Here is a 27,519-nt window from a genome sequence, read left to right on the forward strand (position 1 = left end):
GCTTATTTTGAATTGTTAATTGGTATGGAAACTAGATTTTCATCACTCTGAATCCCTTGAAAGAATATGGACTGGACTAGATTTAGAAATAAGAGGAAGAAACAAAATCTGGCAAATCAGTGTTCCACGTCATTCATAGTGTCCAAGTAATTTATTGTATTTGCAGACACGGGCAAGTTACTGGTGCTGTCTGTGACTGTAACCAACGCTAAAAATATACACTACCAATAATATGACCACGCACATTTATTCTGAATGGTTATTTCTTACGCAAGAATTTGGCCCTCGTCATAATTAGCTGTACTACGCATGCGCATATGGCTCTGTACGCGATGGCGAAATTCCTGCATTTTACACAAGAAGGAGCAGAGCTGAAGGAAAAGTTTCTGCAGAATTAAACCCGGGCTGCCAATCGCAACCTTTGTATGTGATCACGATCCTGTTTACTCAGCTTTAAATGTAGTTATAACCTGCGTGATCGGTGCAGTAGCAGAGAAAGCACATCTACATCTTGCTATCTTTTTAGCTAGGTAGCATTTGGGAGCTAACCACCGCTAGCATGCCACATTTTGCCTTCTCCTGCGCGTATTTGGGTAGCTAGCGAGTTTTCCGTGAGCGAAGGTGCAGAAAGTAGCTAGTCGGATCTTGTGGACGTGCCATTGAGAGAAGATCTGTGTACCGTCCCCCCCCCTCTCTGCTCTCCGTGTGTCAACAGAGCTGCTGCTGCTACTGTCCCATCAGGGTTCACTGTAAGCGACGCCAGTGAGTATTTAATAACACACTATGCACACGTATATTGAGGATTGGCAATGCTACTGAATGGGTTGAATGAGTTGCGGTTGTTTTTAGCCTTATGTAATAATCTTAGGTCTGGGTACGATGCGGTGTAGCTGTAGTCACACCTGTAGCTACTGCACTGTGTCAATATTAGGTTGGGCCCATAGACCTTTAGATGAAAATTGTATATTGTCAAAAGTTATCAGTATAAAAATAGAAAATGACAAATTAGAACTTAACTTATAAATATATATAATCTTAAATGGCAATGCAGTATGTAACATTTCTAGTGGAGGGTCTGTCACCTGCTTGTCTCCGTAAAGATGTTATTGTGCATGTAATGTTTCACAGTATGGCATTAAACTTACCCATCTCCATGGGGACAAAAAAATGATGTCCCCTGGCCAAGTTACCATTCTGACGGGTGGAAAGGTGACCCCACTCATACTAAGATTGCAAGTTACATAGTATCTATTAATGTCTATTTTCTGGACATGGTAGTTAGAATAGACTTGAATTTTGATAGAATTCTATTCATGAAACTATTAACCCATACTGTGTGGTTTTAGTCTATTTTCTCATTTCAGGAAATCATTCTGCGTTTATCTGTAGCCCAGCATCTGCTAGTTGAGAGTGACACGTCTTACTATGTACTGGCTGACTGACTAGTGTGAGGGTTTTGAATCATTTTGTTACAGCTGTTTGAAAGCAAATCAGATAAGTTTCAAGTTGGTGAATTTTGCAAAGAAGAATGAGTGTGCTAGTGGACAAGGCAACAGGTGGCCAGGAAAGGTAAAGTGTCTTCAATGCAATGGATTGGTATTGTCTTAAATAGAACCAGTAGGTTAATTTATGAGCTATTGAGTAAAGGTTCATTTCTGTCCTGTGAATGTGACTTTTTTAGTATCGATACTTGCCTAAATGAGTGTCTGGTTTCGATACTAGTTTAAGTATTGATTAGTATCTGATTTTCAATACATTTGACAACCCTACTACTTTAAGTGCTATTAATGTTACAGTTTTAAACCCTTATCGACGGTTAACAGTTAAAAGTTCGTTCACCTTTGAAATGTTCTCTGCCCTCGTTGCATAACAAGGAACGTGCCAGAAAGATAAGTGAAACAGAAAAGAAGGGTGTTTTCCCACTACTGAAAACCAGCTGCTTTTCTTAACAAAAGGCAAATATGTAGCACAGCCAGGCCACATCTCATCTTTCTAGAGGTAAGCCAAGTGGAAATACAGGCACTATTATTACCACTTAAATATTGTTTGATGGTAACCGCAATTTCTATGCACCGGTGTAATTAAAGGTGCAGTTTGTAACTTTTCTAGTGGAAGGTCTGCCACCTGCTTGATTCCATGTAGATGTTGTTGCTTTGCCTATAATTGTACACAGAATTAAAATTATCTTGTGTGTACAATTAATTCTAAAATATAAACATGCCTTTTTACTGTGAGCGGGGTCCTCTCTCCACAGATCTGACCTGTTACTTGAACTTTAATATATCCTAGCAAGTAATTAATTCATGTAACTAAGCAACACATTTTCATAGTGTAGACCAGATCTAATTTAAGGAACTTCTACAATACAGGTTATATTGAAAAAGGGCCAATAATAGTGTTTAATATCATCATTATTGATGGTCACTGAAGTTCAACTCCCTTTTTACTACTATCATATTTTAATGTATTTGGTGATTACAGCCCAAACGACAGCAGAAGGAGCCCCCTCTATGATCTGCTAATAAGCAGCTAATCTATTTTGGCTGCAGTTCCAACCAAACCACCCATACTCCGTCCACTGACTGACCAGCACTCTGGTGTCAACGCTGTTGTTGTTGGAGCTTAAGGAGGCAGGAGGGAGGAAGAGAGGGGGGTTTAAGGCGCACCGATAAGCCAGATCACTGCGCGCTTCAGGAGCGCATGTGTTGCAGGGTAATTAGTCTCAAGGACACATGTTGCATTTCTGCTATTGTTATAGGCTAGCTAGTAGGGATGTAACAATAATCAAAATATTATATCGTCAGAAGTCTCGCAATAAGGAATTAAGAAAATAAAATTGGAGGATAAAATAAGTACAGAGCAGTGGGCATGTGCCGGTGGTGAAAACATGGATTGTTAGGGAATATGGCATTTTGAAACTAACACGGTTAAAAGCTCTGAAAAGTCAATTTTGCATACTGAGTCTAAGTCTAATCTTATCTTTGCCTTGTTTAATCTCTAATATTTCCTGTTTATGCCAATTATTGATCTGTTACTATAAACTAAATTGTTGTCTTCTGTGTTTCTTTAAATTATCAACTGAATAAATGACTTTGATGAGCTTCGAAACTCTAAAACTTTTGTCATTTGCTTTAAATGTTTAGTTTTGTGGCACTTTTAAAGTTGTATTATGTAATGTTTCTGGTGGAAGGTCTGCCAAATACTGAGATGATAATGTTTTTAGATTGTTATACATGCAGTGCAACAAACTGCAGTTAAACTTATCTTGTATTTAGCAACTCACAGGTATTTAAATGGCAAAGAATCTTTTGAAAAGCACACATTCATACCCTGAGGTGACTCTTCAGAGCTCACCTGCTACTTAGTCTGAAGAAATCACGTGTTTGTCTCCATGAAGATGGATAAGTTTCAATACTGTGGAACATTTCATGCAAGGCATTAACAATCTCCACAGAGACAAGCAGGTGGCAAACAGACCATCCAGCGGAAGTACATCTTTAAGAAAACTCATACTGTTTTATGTAGGTGTTTGCAAGGCACAGAATACTTACAAACTGACACAACTACACACACACACAGCCAAACATCTGCATCTTGTCCTTTTGTTCCCACAGTAAATTTGATGTCACAGAGTCCACAGTGACACTGGTTTAATGTCCTCAGCAGCTGCAGGGAGTAGGAGCTGGCCTTTTCCTCCCATGATGCATTATTGTATGAAAAAGGCCACTCTCGTATGCGATCTGGCTTGTTAGTTGTACGTCGCGGAACAGATGCTCAATGATGGCATCAAAATACAATCTCGGTACTATCTGTCAGATGGAGCCAATGGGGCACAGTGGCAGAAATTACAGCCTGCGAGTGTCACCGTAGTGAGAAGCATGTGTTTGGAAACCTATTTGGATGTGTCAGCCATTTTAAGCATGGTGTTTATTCAGTCTTTTACTACACCACTGCAAATAATGCCTTAAAGGGCCCTGTGCCCAAATGACTCTATAATTCTGGTATACTGGAAATTGCCCTATTCCATATGAAAATCTAGACTGCCTCCTCAAATATGAGGCAGAAACCGCAGGCTGAGGTGAAGTATAGTAAAATCAAAATTTAAAGGAGCTCTATGTAACTTTTTTCAAGAAATAGTACAATACTGATATCCGATATTTGTCAGGTTTTTATCATTCTCTAAATGTTCTTTATTTGAAGGATAGTGTGTGTTGTAAAAAAATACATTATAGTTTTACACCATTCAAGAAGCAGTTTGTAAAGAAAATATATTGAAAGTTACAGGAAGTGGAGAGTTCTAAAACATATTGATGACAACACGCTAGGGAGAATTCTGTCAAAGTTTGGCACTGTTTAAATGTTTGAAACATATTGTCTCACACTGAACATTCTTTCAACATAAAACATTTTTTCTTAGAATTTTATTTGTCAAATAATAATTTATTTGTACATGAGAGGTTTGGCCCTGTGTTGCTAGTTTCAAACATGTAAGTGGGTGTGATAATTTTCAGTCACTTTCATTAATACCAAAATGCCTATGCGACACAGCTGAATCTTATGTGTATCACTGATTAAGAAAATAAAATTGAAGGATTAAGTAAGTACAGAGGTTGGCATGCACAGGTGGCAGTGAAAACATAGATCAGCAAAATGGTGTCTTGAAAATAAGTGATTAAACATCACTCGAAATACAACTTGACTAAATAGCGAGGGGAAACAACTATGACAAGGTTAAAAGCTCTAAGTCTATTTTGTGGAATAGGTTGGCTTGGGAAGTGCTATCCTGATTTTTTTTTTTTCTTTAAAAACATGAAAATAACTAGTTCATTTTAAATGGTTTGCAGTAGTCCAAAATGATTTCTCGCTTAACCTTATACATTCTGAGCATTCTAATTATTCACCAGGATCAGTTTCTAAGTTCTTTTCACAAGTTTCAGAGACCAGAGCCAAAGTTTTGCTGTCACAGGATTATCGGACAATGAAACTCTTATAATTAGATGCAGACAGCACACAGTGGACATATTTTTGACCTCAAGATCTGCTTGTATATATTATATAGATTATCTGTGCGAGCAAGACAAATTTTGCTCAAAAGCGTGTAAAAAATCAGATAGAAAGCTTTTAATTAAATGTATTTTCTGCCAGTAAAGATTCAGGGTTGTACTGTTTTTCCCTTCTGTCTGCTAGCCACGTTTTTGTCATTCCATTGTTGGGCTCGATAATAACGGTGAATTGTTGGTAGAATTCCACTGAACGCTGTGTGTTGTTTGCAGGAGTACCTCTTCAGTGGTGTGAATGAGGGAAACATGGCAGACCACACCCCACCTCTGGAGTCCGGCCAGATCCTCAGCCCTGAACTGCCCATCCTGGCCTCCCCTCCGCCCCCAGCCATGGTCAATGGAGAGGGCCCACAGCAGGTACAGTCTGAGCACTCTTCTCTTCAACTGACCGAGCCTCACGTTGATATTTGCAATTTGCTAATTTTGTCCATTTAAATTCTGTGATCTATCATTTACTGAATGATAATTCTCTATATAAATTATTGTGACAGGCTTACTGATCCAGCTCTTTGTGGTTGATGCATCTACACCCTTTTACCAATCAGAATGAAGTTGGTACTATCAGGCAACATTACTTCTAGGCCTGTCATGATAAATACTATATCGACTCATGGTTCAATACATGATAGACTAAACTATATTTTTTGGGGTCAGTATTTGCTGTGTGCACATTTTCTTTGAACTACTGGGAAATCTTTGGTTATTTTTTGGCTATATGATAAGATTTGAGCTGTAGAAGGTTGAATGAATCACTTACAACTTAACAACTCATTACAGATGTATGTTAAGTACTAAAGTGTTTCATTCTGCTGTTTATTTATCACAGCTAGAATAGATTTTGGGTTATTTTTTCAGTGGCATAAATTAGTTCAGATGAAGCCAAATCCCTCCTGTGAGATGGGGGACACATGTTTTGTCCCTCTGTTGTCTTTTCTTTCTGCGTAAACTCCAGTCAGTCCTGATGCGTTTGTTTCAACACAAGCTGTTGTTTTCTCAGACCAGTACAAACAGATTGAAAACGATTTCTTGGATTTCAAAAACACTGTCCACATGACTAACTTTGAGACCTTTTGTGCCCAAGAGCTGTACCAGTCCAGCCTGTAACTGCCCAGATTTTTAGGTATCCTCATTGGTTGTTCCTTCCTCGTACTGCAGTCCTAAATTTATATTAAAAAATCCATTGCAGTACAAAAAGAACCATAAGCTAAATGTTTCACCCCTCAGCAAGGTTAGTACTCTGCATTTCATAGAGGTTTACTTTACTGAAAGTTTGACCGTCAGGCATCTAGTTTTTTGCAGAAACACTTGAATATAAATGTATTTGAATATAAAATCTACACGTTTAGAATGTGTTTTTATTACATTATCCCAGCTGGGAATAGAGCTAGTTTTGCTCAGGGGAGATCCAGCAGCCAGTGGGCCTTTGTCATGGTTATGTTCAGTATCAAGTATGAATTGGTGCTAGTATTGGTACACTAAAATTAAAACTCTATTTCGATACTAAGGAATAGACACAATACTCAGTACAGATTCTGATACCAAGATGACAATAAATACACTCTTTATTTAGAGAATAGAATGTAATTTTCAACATTAAATAATAGTACTTTCTTTTATATGACCATGTGTTCTTATATCTGTGTAATCCCGCAGGGGTCCAGGCGTATACTATGTAATCTTATACTTGTTCTGATACAGCTCAAGATCATTCTAAAGCTATTCAGGAAAGGTTCATTTCTGTCCTGTTAATGTGAGTTTTTTAAGGATTGATACTTGCTCAAATGAATATCTAGTTTTGATACTAGTTTTAGTATTAGTTAGAATCAGATTTTTTTTATACCTTCAGCAACCCTACATTTTTACATTTTTGGACAACTCTACTGTGTTGTCCTATCAGAGTACATTTTGAATTTGCGTAGACTCACAGTATGCATCTCTGCATCTGTCATCTCCAGCTTGAGTTTGAATGACTTTTACTCGTGTAATGCCTGAAGTGAATTGATGCCACTGCTGCTGGCGCGTGTTTCCGTAGCTACAGGTGTCCTCCGGCCCCTGTTACAGCTTGCGGCCCTCTGTTCTGTTAAAGAGTACAGGACCCCATCACCTCCTGTCACATTCACACTGACGCTCAGCCCACATGACAAGCACGCTAGAAATACTTGTCAATTTGATGGGCATCGCTTTGATTTGCTTAAGTTCATCCATCACCTCCCTGGGGCACTGTATGGGACTGGCACTGGTAGCTTTGTTATCTGTGCTGTTTTCTAGATCGGGAAGGGTTGATGTTGATAAAAGAGGATAACTCATTGTTTTGGTGGTAGAAAAATTGTCTGGATCAAAATTATGTTTTTGAAATGATGTTTCTTCGACTGCCATCCAGAAGTCATTGTCAGGTTTTTCTTGTCTACACATTTTCTATGTTAATGAATTATTCTCTCTCAACCTGAGAGAGAATAATTCATTACTGTGCATAAAAATTGACATGGCTAGCCTGCTAGCCACTGTGTTACAAATACAAAGTGAGCATGGATGCACTTCTGGCTCCAATTCACTTTCTAACCATCTCACCTCTCTCTGTAACTGCTGCTGTCAGGCTCATCATACTCTAGATTGTCCTGGTGTTTTTGTTGCCATTTTGTCTCTAAATCAAGATATGAACATTAATACATCAACAGCCTGGCTCCCGACTGGCTCTTTGGTTGCTACTTGCGGTCAGAATTCCAAATACGGAACTCTGCTCCAAATTCACCCCTATAGCTGCTAGCCTCATTTGGCTGTAGCCGAACGCCGTGGGTGACAACACACTCCCTTTGTCCACTTCTTTATACAGTCTATGGTTTCAAAACATGGTGGTTCCCAACCTTTTTTTCCCCGGTGTGAACATGGGGGCGACCCTGACATCATTCTTTTACCCAAGAAGCTGCTGAAGAAAAAATATTAATTTTCCGGTTAATGCAGATATTATAGAAATAAATATTATAAATACGTCATATAAGCAGGTAAGATGTCCATTCCCTCATGACATTTTTGGGGACCCAAATCTGTGGTTCCGACCCCTAGATTGGGAATGACTGGAGTGTGAATGAGTTGTACAATAAAAATCAACCATAAAGAAATGCACATTTTTAAAAGGTAGGTTTCTGTTTTAAATTTAACAGCTTTTTGCTAGAATAGAAAACTTAAGAAAACTACTTCTCTCTAAAACTAAAACTATCTTTTAATGCATCTTCAAAACATAATTTTTATAAGTTTAGCTATCTGTCTATAGCTGTCTATAGACAATACGTCACCTACCTTTTATTTCTAGCTAGGGAAGACAATTTAATATCAAGGTGTTTGGCTGCCAATCCCTCATTTAGGCTCTACATAAGAAGAAAAGTGCATTCTCATCGTGTCGAGACTGTGTTTAGTTTTAGCACCACTGCCTAGAACTATTTTTGACGGACTCTTTGAAAGCGATTGTTGGCGTGCTTATGGCAGCTTTTAGGTGTAATGACATATCTTCCATTTCAAAGTCTGTCTGAAAATCTGAATTTTATATCTACAATCATTTCTAGGGTGCCCTCGAGCAGAAGGGCTGTTGAAAAGACACTTCGTATTTCGGTTCCAATCCATACTCTTTGGAGCTGAGAGACTTTTTGTGTGAAAGGAGCCTCAGGAGCTGTCCACCCAGGAGTGCATTGATTCATGTTTTATGTTTTTATTTCAGCAAAGCAGGTAATGTTTTTGTCCCCATCGATTGGTTTGTTGTGCAGGGATTCATGGTTGTCTTTGATTGTTAACCATTGCGGGAGGGAGCCTGTTTAAAGGTCCTATATTGTGCTTAACTCAAACAGTATTGTAAGTTATGGAACATGAAACACCATGCAATTAATGGTCTTCTTTAGCATGAAAAATGAGTAAAAAGTCACAATTTGATTTTTGTACGTTAAAAACTGACAGTTACCAGTAGATTCGGAAGTATAAATGAGGCTAAAAGCAATTCCTGTTAGCTTGAAAGTTGGTATTTTGATGTTGAAACCAAAACAAATGGACTTTAAAAAGTACAGAGCTTTTCTGGGAATACCACATGACATAGACTGGTGGAAGGAAGCTTTTTTTTAATTTGTATTTTATTTTTAGGAAGACCACACTTCACTTTGTTTTATTAAAAAACAATAAAATGGCTTTTCAGTATCCAACCCCGGAACATAAACAAGTCAGTTTACACAATAATAGGCCAATTTCTTCCTCCAAAGTCTAAACTCTGTTCCAAACCACACTTTTACTGACAGGGGATTGGCTGTGGACCTTTTTGATTTAAATATGCACAAAATGAAAGAAAAAAAGAACTCCAGGTAAGTTTTAAAAGAGGAAATTGTGAAACACTGAAGGGTCATTTTAACATAAATGACTCAATGACTAATAGATCTGCATGGAGTCATGTATCTGGATACATTTTTGTCCCATTATTTCCAATTTTCCTGGAACTCTGATGCCTTAGGGGACGGTCTGCCAAATCTACCCGTGTACAGAGCAGCTGGAGTACACTCTAATTTGTTTGGAGGATGGATGCCTGCGTCTCCGGAGGTGTGCAAACATCATGATTGCCGCAGAAACCACTAGAGCCGCCCGGAGCACCGCGACAGTGAAGGGGATCCACGGAGAAGGCTGACCCCCACGTCGGTGACCTTTTACATGGACAAACCTCCTCCCTTTGTTCCCGGTTTCCTCAGCCCCTCCCCGCTCGGGTATTAACGCTCTGCTGGACCAATTACCGTGAGTCAGAGAGGAGGCTGTTGTCTCGGGGTCATTACCTAAGATGATTCTGTTGCAGAGATGACTTTGGCCGGGCTATGATTCACCGCTTCCATCCACTTAATCCCCCCAAATTTTCCGGTTTCTTGCCCTTCAGTACACAACAAGATGGGACAAGTGAATCAGTGTGTGTTTTTTGTCAGATTTCAAACCAGGCCGATCATGCTCGCGTACATTGCAGGTGACTATGCGTGTTTATGTTTCCTATACACCAAGTCTACAGAACAAATTGGTTTCCTGACTTGAGTGGGTGGCTGTAAACATTTTATTGAAGCCAGAATGCTATATTTGGAGATTTGGGAGAATTTTAATGGAATGCTAAAAGCTGACTGAAAAGTGAAAGGTGGTTTTTTTTTTGGGAATTGTTTTACATTTCAGGTCAGGTGTAATGGACTCTCTAGGTACTGTACTTGTGAGGATTCATTTTCAAAAGTGAAAAGATGCAATCTGTTGAAATCATAACCTTTTTACAAGATTTTCAGCCTCACAAATGTCTACTTGTACCATTTATAACCTCAATAATAAACATTTACAAATATTATAATTCTTAGCCTGAAATAAAGTGTGTTGGCATGGTTAAACCTCAGTTGCATGCGCTTATCAAAATTGTTCAATTATTTGTAGATTTTGGAAGAATTTTAACAGAATTCTAAATACTAACTGAAATTTGAATATTTTTTCGTAAAGTGGTTCTTATTTTGCACTCACTTCCAGCATCGGTGTAGCTGAAAGTGAAATTAAAAGTCTTTAGGCTCTTGGTGTACTTTTTGCTGGGGATTAATTTTCTTTTAGAGATATGTGAATTAGACCTGTCACAACACATTTTGAAGATGTATTGCTACAGAAAATATTGAGATAAACTATGCCGCTGACACAAAGCAGGATAGTCCCAGTAAACCAGTGTTTAAATATACTGCATTATTAGAAGGCATGAGCCAACAAATGAATATTAGAATGAACTAATAGTGATAGTTTTTTATTCTACAGTCTCCAGCTCAAATCTGACCTTCTTATATAAAAATGTCAAAAATCTCCCCACTTTTGCAAAAACTGTAAACACGATATATATTGAGCACCAAAATATATTGTTCCAGCTTTCATATACTGAACAATAAATTGATATAGTGATCAACGTGTGAAACCTAATGTGAATCAAGCTTCTACCTCTCCAATTGTATCCTCAATAATAAGCATTCCTATCAAAATTACTCACTGTGTTTGACCACCAGTCTGTAGCTTTCCATTTCGTCCATGCTTCTTTGTGGCAAAATGGTTGAATGGAAATCAGCAGAGTAATGTTAGGCTTGAGTGTGTTGGGTTTTATTTTGGAGATAATACTGAGATGTTCAGTTCATGGCTGTGGTCGCGTTGTGGGCTGCTCCTCTGTTTTGTCTCTCAGTCACTCTTATCAGACATTTTGTTTTCACTGTTCATGAAATAACAGCACTTGGCTGAGAGTAAGTGCAAAAGAGTTTTGCTGGTGGCTCTGTGGCTGCGTGGGTCGTAGATAGTGAGAGCTCATGTGCCGGCCGCAGACACAGGAGACGGGGCCTTGGACTCGTGCCTCTTGGAAGTTGCCAGAGCGTTTTAGACGTGGAGGCAAATATGCTGCCCACTCGGCTCGTCCCTGTCAGCCTGTGAATCACCAATGAGGGGCGAGCCCACTTTCTGTCCCCTATTGTCGGAGGTGGACCGCGGGTGAGTCAGCAGCACTTGGCCTGGATGACAATTACTTCATTAGAGGCTGACGACTTTATAATACAGAGAATGCAAAGAGAGCTAAAGTCCATCAGCATGTGACATTGCAGAAGCATAATCAATTTCTATTTGCCTGACGTTGTTGAAAGTGCTGTCCAGATTTCAAATGAAGGTGAATGATGTTTAAAATAATGATGTATGGGGTGCAATTTTAACAATTTTGGTGAAAGATACTGTATGACTGCTGACAGACATTGTGATCAGATTTACAATTTTGGTTTTAAAATCTGCGTTTTCTTTCCAGTGCATATGGTACACATTTCCAGCAGCCTTAAAGCTACCACACTAGTTGAATTTTAATTATAATTTTTTTCACCAGTAGATGACAGATGTGAAACCTGTTAACCTGATCGAAACTAATATGGATGTTTATGTTTATTTATGAAATATGGGACAGTGCACATTGATCAACATGTGTTAGTACAGCATGTAAAAGTGCCAGAGTTAGCCATGCAGGCTAATTTTCATCCGTAGTCCCATTGCATGTATGCTTCTGTCGGTCCTCTGTGTTTTACTGTCCGCCATTTGGCTCGTCTCCTCGGAACTGGTGGAGTTTTAGCAGTAGGGCTGTACATGTGCTAACCACTAGGGGCTGTAGTGAACACAGCAGTACTAGCAGGACCTTTTATAAAAGTGACTGGTTAGGGTTGGGGTCAAGTGGCTAAACAAATTAAATGGATCTCTCCCCTTGTCTTTTCAGCTCTGGCCCAACAAATGCGATCTAAAAACTGCCCTGAGCATAGGCCTGTAAAGATAACACATTTTGCAGTTTGATAGTATATTGAAGCATATTGCTGAAGAAAATACAGGCGATAAACTATAATACTGAAACAAATTTATGTACTGAGGCAATAACCCAAGAGCAGATTTATCAAAAAAAAAAAAAGATTCTAAATCTACAATATTGTTTAAAAAAAAAAAAAAAAAAGTAGTAGAACAAAGATACTGTACACACGATAAATATTGACCCCCCCAAAAATATTGTTCTATCAATTATATATTGAACGATAATTCAATATAGTATTTATCGTAACAGGCCTACTTGGGTACATCCGTGTTTGTTTTTCCATTTTGTCTGTTGCAATCAAACCTTCTGTGGGTTGTCCAAGAGAACACAGCTTTAACATTAGAAACGTTTGGAAGGTATGAATGTTGTGAAAGAAATATGATCTGCTAAACTCATACTCAATTTCATGCATTTTGAAACATGTTTGTTGGAACGCAATATGCCTGCATATTTTGTTTGTGGAAGACAATAACAATTGTTGCCTTTGCGATGGGGACCATTCAGATTATGTTTTTGATATAATCTATGCCTAAACCTGTCAGTGCTCCTCTCCATAAGATGTCTGGGGACTAGCACTACATGAAGGTTTCATCATTAACTTGTGCCTTAACTTGAACTAAATAAAGAGCCGGGATTTTGAACAAGTCATTATATTCTAATGTGCCCTTTTCATGTTCATTGTGACAGGTCTTCTTGAGTAAAAATGAGTTTCCACATTCATTTTCCATCCCACTTGTGGTTTCTAGGGAATGGCGGAGAACAGATTATCAAATTGCCTCATTGCATCGCTCCACTGTAAGCCCATGATGTCAGCCGTGACGAGATTGCGTTTGTTCGGATACAAGCCGGATTTTCCCAGTGTCATTTAGCCCTGGTTTCCTGTTTTACCCGCAGCTTGCCATGTCGCATTAATGCAAGTAAACAATTAAGAGGAACAAATAGTGAGAGAGACCAAGCATGAGTCACCAAATAGTAGGGAAACGTCACCAGTGCACAGGCCGGGGTCATAAAAGTACACTCCAAGCACCTGTCTGATGTGAAGGTGTCGATCGATTCTCATTCCCATTACATACAGCAGCTGGACATATTATTCAACCCAGAACATACACTGTTGTAAGTCACTCTGTGTCCCGCTGACGTCCACGCTTTCTCCATGAGTTTACTTCTATAAAGATTTTTTTTCCCATTGTCAACCATGTGAGTTGGCACACAACAAAGATAAGTCATCCTCACAAAGATTGCCTAGCTCTATTTGAGACCTCTAAGTCATCAATCAAGGGTAAAATCAAGCACCTTCATTGCATATCTTCATATAAATGGGGAAATGCTTACAAAACTCTACATCACAGTACCTTCCATCAAGCTACTATTATTGCTGTCACTGTTGTAATGTAAATAAAATGCCTGTACTTATTGAAATAATATTATTTGCTTAAGTACTGGAAGTTTAGTCTTTGTTTAAACTCTCAACAGCAGTTTCCATATGTGTGCCATCCAAGGTAAATTGCTTAAGATCTCAGTTTATAAGAATATGTATTCATAGTTCAGACCTGGCTTGAGAACATTTTGTCTTCAGTTTTGGTTGAGTTCTTGTTCGACTTTAATTTAGCACTGGCTTTTTTGGATTATGAGTTGGCCCAAAGCATAACAGTTAATATAATTTGCTTAAACTATCCAAATTCTAATACCTTTGCTTACTTTCAATGGGAGTGAATCTGCTTAGCTGTGTGTGTTGAGTGTTGGCCAGGATACTGTTCTCACCTCATGTGTCAGTGCTGTTAGTAGTGGTATAAAAGTGGCTCTGACTAAAATGAACTGTGGCTATTTGATTAGCGAAGCCAGCTTCCATTCCTTGCGCAGCACTGTCAGTGACGCAGAGTATCCTCGGACTTGGCACACGCTGATGGAGTAATCAGCGCTGTCGCTTTAAGGAACGATCCATTTAGGATAAATGGGGACAGATGTTACAGAGGCAAGCGACGAGGAGCCGCGTCCACTGTTTACTGTGTGCCTCTGCAAATACCCACTCTGTTTTGACTGTCTGCGGGCTGCTTTGTGATCTCTCCAAGACTGTAGGGAAACTCGAGGCTGCATTTGAACTCCTACCACCTCATCTCCTCTGGCATCGATCGGAGTATTGGAGAGGGCGTGCGGCATGTCGCTGTGTGAATGAGAGAGAGAGTGAGTGAGGAGGAGGAGGGTGAGCAGAGAGGGAGAGGCACTGTAGCGTAGTCGTATATGTCAGCTTCAGTAGCTGCGTGGGTCGCTCCAGCTTTCTCACGCCATTGTTGTTGTTGTGAAAAAAAAGCCAGAACAAAGGAGTCCCCACGCTATGGAACCTTTTATACATTTGCCGGCTTCAGCTGTGCTATGATCACACCCTGACGGAATGCTGTTGAAACTAAGCATATTATGGAGCACAGCAGGCACTAACTGAGCTGGCACGCAGTCAGCGGCAGAGGCAGCATGCACAACTGAGCCTCCAGCCCAACTCTCATTTTGATTTTTGTCTCGTTTTTTTGCTCCTGTTTTTCTCGGGGCTCATCCTCCCTTCCATCTTCCGGAGTTGCCACCACTGATAAGGTTTCCGTGCCTTGCTCCCCCCTGAAGCTCTGGCAGTGACATCTCCGTGGCTTATTTGTTGAAGGAGTTGCTGTGGTGACTGACGGAGGGGAGGCAGGAGCGAAGGAGCCGCGTGCTGCAGGGAGAGACGCGCCGCCTCGGAGCAGATGAGGCTAAGCAAACATGAGAGCCACGCCACACTTCCAGTAAGGGAGGAGGATCAGACCTTTTCAACAACACTCTCCGCTCTGTCTCTCCCCCTGCTTTGTGGATTTGTGCCAGGGAGAAGGAAAGAGCAGCCCAGCCAGATGTGCTAGCGGTGCAGGTCATGTGATTCCCCCATGAGGGTGGTGAAGGGTCTGCTGGACCCCACAACATCATCATCGCTCTCCTTTTCTCTGTGACTGCAACAGAAGCATCGCCTGAATGAGACAAAGCAATGCGGGCAACAGTAAGTAACAGTTTTGTTGAGGAGGCATTAACCCCAAATATCCACCCTCGTCCCTTACCCAGAGTGAAAATAATGGAATAACTTTTTGTTTTTAGAGATTTTCATAGATTTAATTTTCTTTATTATAAATGTAATCAACTGATGAAGATATCCAAACTTGAGCTGAGTGCCTTTATTGATATGTTTCGTAGTCTTTTGTCCCCGTAAAGGAAGTTTAATTTGGAAGTCGTTTGCCTTGGATATTTTTCTTGTTTGCTCAATTATAGAAGGCAGTTGTTGCATTTGGGTGTAGTTTTATTTACAGCCAATAATGAACACAGGAAGAAAGAATAAGACAGCTCTCAGCCACACTTAACTTTTACTGTTGATCATCGTTCTAATCTGCATTGTGACGGAAAAAGGGGCGTGTACAGATGCTCTATCACAAACTCCAGATTCATCATATAGCTAAAATAGCAGATAAGAAATATTCTGACATATTAATATATAATTCCATGCAATATTTTTTCCTTTTGCTGAATATATTTCCAAGATGCGAAACGGTTCAGTTGGCAATACGTTTTTAGAACACCACTTCTTTGCTTCTATCAGACCCCATTGCCCCCATCCCCCTGTCATTAGCTTACCTCCTCCTCCCCCCCTGCCTCCTTCTCCCTGCTCCTCCTCCCCTTCCGCCGCATCTGAGCTCTGGTGCTGACGCGGCCGGCTCCCTCCTCGTGTGGGTGTACGTTAAGCGCACGAGGCCAGTCCGAGGGCTTCCTTCCTGAGCACACTCCGAGTTGGGAAGGAGGAGGAGGATGGAGGTGCTGATGATTTCCGTGCTCCAAGAGAGTCTGAGCCACAGCCCTCTGCCCACTGCTGGCTGTAGATTCTATGACAGCGACTACCACAAGAGCGAGGTAAAGCGTAAGGAGTCCACAGAGGTGTTGCTGGTTTGGGTTGGGCGAGAGTTGATGCGTACAACGGTCGTGATTTGGAATGGCTAGTAGAGGGTTAGCTGGAATCTGGTGGTTGGTCAAGGAGGTTTTTCTGGACACTTTTTTATTGTTCTTAGGGCTGAACTATCTAATTACAATTTTATGATTCTGACATTCTGATTAAATTTTAGATTTGTTTTTCATAATGGGATTCTATTTGAAGTTCACATTTTAAACTTGATAAAAAGACTGAAATATGAACTGACAAACTAATACCAGAATCACTTTTCCCAACATGTTTGTACAGATCTAAACTACAGGGTTAGCATTTTTATTTTTTTATGCAGAATAAGAGAGCATATTTTGTTGTTTATGGAGGAATTGATGGTACAGTATTTGCAGTTTGGTAATTGTGCCCATATTTGTTAGTGTGAACTTTTCACAATTGTATTATTATTACAATATCCATATGCAAGTTGTGCTATCAAATATATATAAACTCATGTATATTCATTACTTAATTTTCGTCTAGTATATTACATTTTAATGGAGTCCTTGTTCAGCCAATAAGCACTGACCTCTTCAATCAGGAGTGGGTCCGAAGTTTTGTTTTTTAAGTTCTTTCAGTGTATTGATACATCTATGTCTAAGAAAAGTGAGATTTATTTGGTATATATTGGATGGTATATTGGATATGGTGTTTTTAGAATGGTGTTTTTAGAATGGCTTTGGAAGTTTTATTTTATGTATTTGATTGAAACTATATTGCCAAATTATGCCAGAAGACTTGTGTTTGTAGTGAAATATGGTACATATTGAGCCTCAAGAAATATAATTCTTTTCTCATTTATTAAACAGTGAGACTGCATATTAATTATTGTGAAGTGACTGACAATCCTATATATTTAGTTGATTTTGCATTTTTGCAGAGTGAAGCATAAGGTTACATTTAAGTTGGGGACGATTTATTGATTTTTTTTAAATTTTATTTTTTTGTATTTAAAACATATAAATATGGCTTTTGCCCATAAAGGTCATGAACATGGACAAGACAAACGAGACAAAAAACAAAACATCATTTAAAGAACAAATGAAAGCTCCCCACTGCAGTGACATTTAGCACAAAGAAAATTCAAAATTCCTCACAACTACATGCTTTTACTTCATAGTATTGGAGACCAGACCTGTTGATTTAAATTGCTCCAGGCTGATCATTGATCATTTGAAACGACTGGATCACAATTTGATTAATTGCCCAGCATTACTGCATTGCACAAATTTTCTGTTCAAGCAACACTGTTGAAGGCCGAAACCTACAGTAAAAAGGAAATTGTTTTTGTATTGGGATTAAATGTAAAATGTGCTCCAGAGTTATGAGGTTTCTTTCCTCCACAGGTAATCCTGGTGCAAGTAAACCCAGGCGAATCCTTCACCATACGACGAGAAGATGGTCAGTTCCAGTGTATCCCAGGTAAGAACCCTGCTTGTGTAAGTGCTTCTGTTCATGTCCTGGTACTTTCACTGTTTGGAACAATAGCATAGAATGCTATACTGTCATGTAGTCTGCCTCTTAATTGAGTCCGGGTTGCCACACGCCTTTCCTTCCATAAATAGTAACATATATTGTATGACTGTAATGGGCAAAGACCCTCTGATTGTTGGTCGAAGATCTGCCCGCTGTTTTAACTGGAACCCTTGAGGTCTACAGATCAAAATCAAGATTCTTATGTAGTGTTATGTCATGTTATGTTTAAAGATTTATGTAAATGACTGCACAGCATTTGGAGTCCCTGCAGTGTGTGACGAAATGATGTTCCTGTTACTATAAACGAAAATATGCTTAGTTTATTTAATTATTATTGCTGGATCCATTTTCAACTAAAATCACATACATATGTTTTGATGGCTGAAATAAGGAAACAAAATGAATAGTAGTGATTCACATTTAAAAATTGAAACTCTGTTGGAGAGAGTAAATCTGTGATGGCGTCAGACTTGTCATACAAACCCAGTGGGCTGACTCACTTTTTATCTTCAATGATAAGCTAGCTGTTTATCATGTCATAGCAACCAAATGACAGTGGAACCACAAAGTTCTAAAAGCGGGTTTTACTATCTTTTCATACAGCATGTTCAAACAAAATGATCATAGAAATACTTTGGAAAACTGTTGGCCATGCTAACATTAGCATTACATGAGTGGCTTTTGCCATCCAACTTCTGTTTTTTGGATTTGTGATGGGTTATTCAGAAGACATGCATTCTTGGCGGCTCACAACAAATATCTATATGTCTATATTCCTTGCAACCGTACGATCTGCAGTGGGCTCATCATGAACAGGTAATCAGTTATAAACCCCTGTACACTGCATAAAAATCACATGCTCAAAACTTATGAATACCAACAATGTGCCAAAGGGTTAGGTGAACTCATTAGATCAACAGCTCTCCACCAAAGAAAAGATTTGGCTTTTGAAGTACAGCCAGCTCGAAATAAAGTATTGGGCGGTACTATTTAGCCTCATTTCCACTGGCACGGTTCGCTTGGGGCCATCTTGCAGAACAGTTGAGGTGGGGGGCACCCTCAGCCAGGGAGCATTTCCATTACAAATGGTTCAGGCCACTTGTGGGCATGACACAGGTCTAACAAGACACACCCAAGGGCCCAAGGCGCAGGACAACTCTTAAAAACACCGGTGCTGCTGGAGCATCAACACAGATCAACAGCAGCACAACAATGAGCTTGTGGAGATTGGGACCGGACACGCCTCCACACAGTCATTGGAGGACCAGCAGTACGCCACTAGTAGCGAACGTGATATTTCTCAGATAAAAAAATCCTCAGTAAGATGGAAAAAACAAATATAAAGATAAAATAATAGTTTCTCACCACCAGACGCTGACTTGATCTTGTGATATACCGTTGTATTTCCAGTGATGGCAACTTGTATGTTGATCTGATATGCTTTGCAAAACAGACCTAACCAGCTATTTCCTGTTTATCAATGCACGACATTCCCGTCAAGATAAAGTATATTACATTTGCAGCGTATAATCAAGTAGCACGAGCAAACCGCAGTGCATTAAATAAAGAGGGGATACAACATGGTGTAAAGGTGCAGATAAATGAAATGAATGCAAAAAAATGACGTGACGATAAACTGGAATTTGTTTAGTGTTTACATTAGCTTTAGCCTTGTCTCACAGAGCCACAATGTCTTTTTGTGATTCACTGAAATCAGCCTTATGAGAGTATAATTCAAGTATCATTTAGATTTTATTAAGTTAATGTTATGTTGAGGTGATGTAAGTTGTTCACATAGCTGAGCCAGCCCTGCCCCTGGACCCAGGGCCGTACCCGGAGCATGGAAACGCAACTTAGCCGGCGAGAGCACTGGCGAGCTTTTGATCCTCAGACTGCGCTGGTGCGTGACTTGCACCGCCCCCGTGAGCCAGTCCCAGTTCCCAAGCGTTCTAGACCCCTTTGCAAAGTAGTACCTCCAGTCATCCACTATAGACCCCTAAAAGGCAGCGGTACGAAAGGGTTTATGCAGTGGAAACACTCGGGGTCTGCACCATACCGGCCCTATGGAAACAAGGTTATACAGTTTTAATCTAGGGATAAATCGGGTCTAAATGTAGACTACATCATTTCAACTGTAGTTCTAAACAAGAAATTATCCAAAAGAGGACAAAAAAGTGGATAAAATAACTCTTACAGACTACTGTAACGGCCTGCTTACTGGCCTCTCCAAACGTGCGTTAAGACAGCTGCAGTACATCCAGAACGCTGCTGCTCGAGCCCTGACCAGAACCAGGAAGTACGAACACATACGTCTTGTGCTCAGGTCAAAGAATAGACTTTAAAGTAGCTCTGCTTGTGTATAAGTCTCTCCATGGCCTAGCACCAAAGTACATCTCTGAAATGTTAGTGCTATATGAACCATCTTGCTATCTTTATCCTACTAATTAAATTTGAAATAATGCAGGATAACACCAGTAAACTATTTTTAAATGCAGTTTCATTAAAAGACATGAGCTGCAACAAATAATAGCAGAATGAACCAATAATTAGCCATAAGAGTGACTTATTCATCCTTCTGGAGCTTAAATCTTTATCTTTGCAAAATGTGGAGATTTGGGGTATTTTTGTTGTAATAGACAAAGTACTCACTATAAATATTGAGGCCCAAAATGTATTGTTCCAATTTTCATATATTTTACAATAAGTCAATATAGTGATTATCATGGCTAGCCTTTGTATGTGTCCAAGAAAGTATGAAATCAGCAAACCACATGATCACATGGTGAGCAAAAAACATTTTCTCGCTGTAGCAGAATATCTAATGTCTGGTGTGATAAAGAGCAGAGACACTTTCTTACACTATTCTGAACTCGCACAAAGTAGACCTGAAACAACCAGGTCATGGTGATCGTAAATGTTATTTTAGGTAGAGTCCAATGACCTTGTTAATTATTACTTTCAACTTTTTTTACTTGAACAAACTCGACCCAATGAGTGTGATACAAAGAACAATTCAAAATGATTAATGGTATAATTTAAATGGTAAACCTTACTTAAATGGAGAGAATTTTCAATTCTTATTTATTTGTCATGGGTACTGGGTTGTGTACTTTTGTCACGCCAGCCAATGTTTTCAAACACTAATTTCCTTCGGGAGAAATAAAGCAATTTTGAGTCTGAAATAGCCTGCCTGCACATCAATACAAGAGTGTATACAAGTTGCCTTTGCAGTTAAAGTTTGTAACAATAGCATGTTACTCAATAGGCTGTGGCACTAGGGCTGCAACTAACAATTGTTTTAGTAGTCACTAATATATATATATTTTTTTACATCTGTCGGCAAGTTAAACAATTATTTCTGTTGTACATTAAAGGAGTATTATGCGAAATTGACTTTTTGAAGCTTTCTACCAGGTTATAAAGTTGTTCCTTAATTAAAACATTCCTGAAGAGGTTTCATATGTTATCCATGTATGTTTCAGTAATTTAGCAATCTCACCCAGGCCCTATTTGAATCCTGCTTACATTTAGCAGTATGATCCTATCCAAAGCTCAGCCCACAAGCCTACGTCACCCATGCTCTCACAGAGCCATTTTCCATAAATATACAAAAGTAGGATACAAAACAATACACTACAACTTCACAAACCTGATGTGATTTGCAGTAGTTTAATTAGCTTAATGCATGCTGATTGTGTTGTGATGGAGCTCTGAAGCAGGGAGTGACATAGCGCAAGGGAGAAAAGGAAGAGGGTACTGAGAGCATCAAAAATTAAACTGATACTTATTAAACATGTTAATATGTTATTTTGGAAGAATATAGCATTTTCAAAACAATAAAGATAACACTGATCTAAATATGTTCCCTGTATAGTGTGATAGCCCCCTTTTATATCTGTTTTAAAATGAATTCCAAAAGTCTTAAAGATAAATGCTAACTGAAGAACTCAAAGTGTACTTTGGATGAGAAAGTCTTGGCCAGGCAATGTTTTAGGATTGTAGCGCTCTTATTTGAAGGCATTTGTTTCCTCAATAGAATGCGTGTGCTGGCTTTGTGACAGCAACAATGAAGTCTGACTGTGACACCAGTCTGTGAGCAGCCCACAGTTGAAGAAAATCTACGAGGCGCCACACTTAAAGATGCACTACGTAACTCTTCTGGTGAAGCTTGTCTCAATGGCGATGCTATTGCTTTGTATGGAATGTTCCACAGTATGGCTTGAAACCTGTCTGTCTCTCAGGGTATTTTTGACCAATAAAACACTTAGAATTGATTAAATGCAAGATAGTTTAATAGATTAGTTTAATGCCATGCTGTAGGACGCAAACACATCTTCATGGAGAAAAGCAAGTGCCGCATCCCCCATGAGAAAGTTGCATAGAGCGTCTTTATAGATCGGTTTCGTTGTTGCTCTTTGTAATTCTCTTCAGATTTGTGTTTGACCAAAACCACACTGTACAAGGATGCTTAATCAAATCTTAAATGAACTCTTGTGATCAAATTGATTGCACATCACAATGATCAGCTTTGGACATTTTGAATCAGTATAATCAGCCAATAATGTATCGGTAAGAGTATTTGGTTTGGAAGGATTTGGAGGAATAAATATTTAAACCATTCTGTTGGAGTCACACAATGCTGACTTTTTCAGTGCCATTTTCCAATTTCATTTATCAAGCTTAATATTAAAAGCCACTTGAGTTCAATACTGATTGAATGTGTCTTTTTTAGGCAAAGCAAGTTTATTTGTATAGCACAATTTGTACACAAAGTAATTTAAAGTGCTGTACAGAATAAGAAAGACATTAAAATCACAATACAAAGTAATCAAAACATTTTAGTATCGATACCTGCTCAAATGAGTATCTACTTTCAGTACTAGTATTAATAGCGATTAGTTTCTGATACTTCTAACAACCCTAAAAGCCATATAAAATGCATTTTAATTTGGAAAAAAATAATTGAAATTCATAAGTGATGGATTTTCTCCCATATGGCCCATCCCTTGAGCACAGACATGCAGCCCCTCTCTGGCCGTTCCACATTAGGAGCTGAGTAAAGCTGCTAATAGGTAGCGTGCATGCACAGTGTCTCCATCAGAGGGGAAACAAAGAGGAGAGGTGCCACATAGATCAGTGCGACTGCTACTAACTGGCCTGTCACACGGTGCACTCATCTCTCTGACGTGAATGGAGAGATGACTCACCGCTCGCAGTGCATCAGGAGGAAGAGTGTGTGTGTGTGTGTGTGTGTGTATGCGTGAATGGGCTGGCTCTGTTCTTTACCTGGGAGTGTGCTGTGCTTTATACTTCCCCCTTTAACCTCACATCGTACCTGCATAGACAGACTGGCACACATTTGCGGCTGGTTTACATGTATTTTTAAGACCTACTTCAGTAAGGTTTTTTAATCATTTATTTTTAGCAGCTGGATGTGCGTAATTGCCCTATGTTGGCACATGACACTTGGTTTAATAGGAGTAGACTCTCTTAAAAAGCTGTCAAACTAGTCCTGTCATGATCACAAATTTGTAACTATTTTAGCACTGCAGCAAAAAACAGAATTCTCTATACTTTTGGATCGTGCTACAATGAAACAATCTGGTTTAATTGAACGTACAGTTTGAGGAAGTAAGCCAAGATGGTAACTTTTTACAATCTTTTTATAATGAGTTTATGCAGTTTGCGACTAGACTTAATTTGGCTCATAAACTTCAAAATGTAGTCTACTCCGCTCCATGTAGCTGCAGTAAATAACAGCTATTGTTTGACTTTCTGTAGCACACTAGCTCCCTTTCTCTTTTGATTTGCAGTCACATTTAGGAGTTTTAACATCTGTTTGCTGTCTAATATGATGAACTAGAGGAGGTGTATGTATAGACAGCTCAGAGAATTCGGATCTGGTTGAGGAAAAATCTCGTAACAATGTATTGGAATTTGATTAAATACAAAATTGAATCCAGTGAGGATATTGCATTTGACCCATCCTTCAATGTCACTGGAGCAACTTGTCAGAAACTGTGAGTGACTGCAGCACAGCGCCCGGGGACCCATCTAAAGATCTTGAGTCAGGACTACAAAGACTGGAGGAGACTGATGGAGGGAACCAGAATGCCCAGGGAAACCCATAGACTATAATAGAAGTGGACGGAGGCAACGTGACGTCACCCATAGCGTTGCAATCAAATGAAGCCAATTAAGGATAGCAGTTGTCTTGGCTGATCTGCTACCAGGGCCCATATTTGGATTTCTGACTGTGTGTATCATACCAACCTAAGAGCCAATCAGGAGTGAGGTTGTTGAAGGTACACACTCCTGCTCGCACTTCTGGTTTGGTAGGAGCGGCGGCCTAGCAACAAGGCTGTCAATCACCCTGTTGCTAACTCTAACAGGAACAACTTCGAGGAAAGAAGGCACCTGATTGTTCTGTTGTTAATGTTCAATGTTTAAAGGGCAAAATAAAAACACCAATATCATGTCAAGCTGGTTAATATAAATATTTTAAGGTCAAAATGAAAGGTCTGACAGCAGCAGTTAGAGAGAGGCATCCATTTTAATGTCAAAGGAACCACTTTGCGCCAATGCTTGCTTTCTATTTGGAACACAGAGGCGAGCAGGCCTATGTCCATTTAGATATATAGCACTGGGTTACAAAAAAAACATTTTTGAAAGTTGTCTGTGTTTTTTCAACTGAATTAGGACCATTTTGCACCGCTGAATCCAAAAATGATATCCATTTTTCTCAGTGAGGTCAGGTTTTTATGCTAATTTGATTTGGAAAAATCCGATCTTCTGACTAAATTGATTGCAATTTTGTGAAATTATCAGTTGATTTTCTTTAATATTTCTCATCCAAAAAATGTTTTAGGAGATAAAAAATAGTTTTCTAACAGAATGTATTAATTAAATGTTACGTTATGTTAATTGATAAAGGTAAGTACATGTAAATTGGAACGTTACGTTATTGTGCAAAATTCAGGACATGAACTTCTGTTTTTATGAACCCCTTGAATGCTCAGCAGCAGGGATGTCTCTCTTCAGAGTCCAACAGTAATCAGCCATCATGACTGCATCCCAGCGTCCCTGCTACCTGGTCTCCATCTCTTTTATGTCCTGATGGAATCTCTCCACCTGCTCATCACTCAGTGATCCCAGATTCTCAGGAAACCTGAACATTTAGCTCCTTTTGGGGAAAAGGATGTGGAGCATCATCATTAAAACCACACTGGAGGAATCTTTGTCACTGATGTCAGGAACTTCTACAAACACAGGTACTGGAATTTCATTACAGTGAGCTACAGGACAACGTGCTGATTCACGGTCAGGATACTTGAGGCTGCTTCGGTTCTTTATGTTGATCCCAGTCACATCAATAGCCCAGAAGTAGCTATTGATGTCGGCTCCCTCCAAACCATGGGAATTCCAAACTTCAGACAACTCTTCTTGCCTTTAGTCCACTGACGCAGATACTCGGTGCATGACTTGCATGCAATGTGTGGCGCCCAAGCTTCATCTTGGTCACCAAGTTTAATACCAAAATAAGCATGGTAAGCACGCTTTATGAAACTTGTGACTTGATTCCTGTTAGGAACATTGGTGTATTCACCGCAGATGTAGCAGAATATGTCAGGCTTATTTTTGCAAGATCTTCTAGTCGAAGCCATTTCATTCACTTGTAATATAAAAAAAAACAATTAGTCATAAGTTGGCACATGCAAAATCTTCAGAATTTGTTTATAGTGAGAAATATAACAGAATTTGGCATCATATGACGTGAAAATACTCATACATGTAAACAAAACCGTCCAAAAACAAATATGTAGCTTAGTTCAGAACGTTGATCTGATTGAGCAAAACCAATGTGATTTTTGGATTCAGCACATCAAAATTATCCTAAATCAGCTAAAAAATCTTAGACAATAAATGTTGTGTTGACCAGTGTAGTCTATGAAAAAAACCCACCTAGACACAGAAAGAACATGCAAGCTCTGCACAGGAAGTCAAACCCAGACTGCCAGCCACTCGGCCATTGTGTTACAAAGTCTTTGCACAGGTGTGAGGGAGGTGAATGGACAGCTTTTAGAAAATTGCATTTAAAGAGCTGGTTTAATTGAGAAAAGCTTTGTGCTGCCTTGACACTGTATCTGTCCTCCTCCCAGGGTAGTAACAGTGTAATGAAATGGGAAACCTGCTTCAGTTTTTTTTTGTTTTTTTTGTTTTTTTTAAGGAAATACTTGGCCTTCTCAGTAACAGCTCTAAATTGGGTGTGTTCTAGGTCTAAAACAGGTCTAAAATACTTGATAGTAGTAGGTAGTAGTTCTAAACATGGACCTGCCCAAATGAGGACAGAAATGTGGATTAAATTGATTCTAAATCCAAGAAATGTTTGAATTGCAGATGAATGCATGTACTGTTAGTGGTACACATGACAGTTTGAGAAACACTGGTCTAGATATTCTAATACCTATCAATACTAAAACTGTACTTATTTTAAACTCCAATCTGTTTCTTGGTCTCAGAAAGCATTGTTTTCAAAACACAAGGTCAATAGTATGTTTGAGAACACGGTTTGTGAATGTGTGTATGTACGGCATTTACACTATATCACTGTAAATCTGTCTCTGGTATGTCTCGTATCAGTGACATGCCCTGACGGTTCACCTGATAATCCTGACTAATGAAGACTCTCACTATTAAGACCGTGGACCTGATTTGATTGCTTTGTCCATCGCTCTTCCTCATATCCTGTTAGGCCGTTTGCTCTGCGCTCCATGGCTGATCCTAAAAGCTCCCTTGTTTTGCTTTATGCCTCTGAAGAAATGTAGGAAAATATGTACTTAAAAATTGCTTTGTGATTTGCTAATTGCGTCCATCCAAATTGCAATTTCGGTTAAATTGCGATTAATCTTGCAGTCCTTTCCTGCGTTAACCTGGCATTCTGACACAGTGTAGGTTTATTTGTTTGTACTTGCTATAGGCTATGGCCCTTTTTAAATATGGTGGTTATAAACTGTCCGACCGGTCAAAACAGTGTCACTTGTCTTCATCTGAGCTGCCATAACTGTGACACATATCTCCTTCCTAAGGGTGCCTCTGAGGTACAGTCTTGCTTTAGGAGGAACCCATGGCCCCTAATCCCCTGTTGACTTGCACTGGCCTAACCTTACATGTGACACATCCAAACCCATAAATCATTACTCCACACATTGAGTATATTATATAGTAAGCTACTATATTTGATATAGTCGGCTTCTAGCAAATAAAACAAGAGAACAGGGCAGCAGGTGTGCAGTTAAACTGTCATCCTTTTCACTACGACCCAGTTTGCAGCCCTGAAGGGAACTTCTGGGACGTGATCCTTGCACAGTGCTGCCAACACGGTGTGTGCTGTGTCATCAGTCGAGAAAGTGTCAGGCAAGTTATTCTAAAATAAATCCCTCATGTTAAATATTTATAACTTTTCAATTGATATTTAATTCTAACTTGTGACTAGCTCTCTCAAATGTTTTGGCATATCACTAATAGAGATAGACGATATATCGGGCCGATAGCATATTGGCTATCAGGCCCAATATACAGCACAGACTGATATTTTGTTTTGGTCACCGATAGAGTGCGGTTGCGGACTTTCCAGCAGCGTAACTCTAAAATAGTCGTGCTCT

General features: G+C 39.4%; 1 protein-coding gene across 4 annotated transcripts in view; it reads left to right on the top strand.

Annotated features, from left to right (window-relative positions):
- The first annotated feature begins 317 nt into the window (after positions 1–317).
- Positions 318–27,519, top strand: part of fndc3a (fibronectin type III domain containing 3A) — a 64,371-nt gene continuing 37,169 nt past the window's right edge. Inside the window, exons 1-3 of one of the 4 annotated variants that reach the window (XM_033976976.2) lie at positions 318–762; positions 5,274–5,417; positions 17,728–17,803. In XM_033976976.2, the coding sequence (XP_033832867.1) occupies positions 5,307–5,417; positions 17,728–17,803 (187 nt within the window). In that variant the 5' untranslated portion in view covers positions 318–762; positions 5,274–5,306. Of the gene's footprint in view, positions 763–1,537; positions 1,570–1,874; positions 1,999–5,273; positions 5,418–17,727; positions 17,804–27,519 lie in introns of those variants that run through there. The other 3 variants (XM_055226055.1, XM_033976975.2, XM_033976974.2) reach the window with 3 other exon arrangements.

Source organism: Periophthalmus magnuspinnatus, chromosome 13, assembly GCF_009829125.3.
Source record: "Periophthalmus magnuspinnatus isolate fPerMag1 chromosome 13, fPerMag1.2.pri, whole genome shotgun sequence".
NCBI classification, from domain to species: domain Eukaryota; kingdom Metazoa; phylum Chordata; class Actinopteri; order Gobiiformes; family Gobiidae; genus Periophthalmus; species Periophthalmus magnuspinnatus.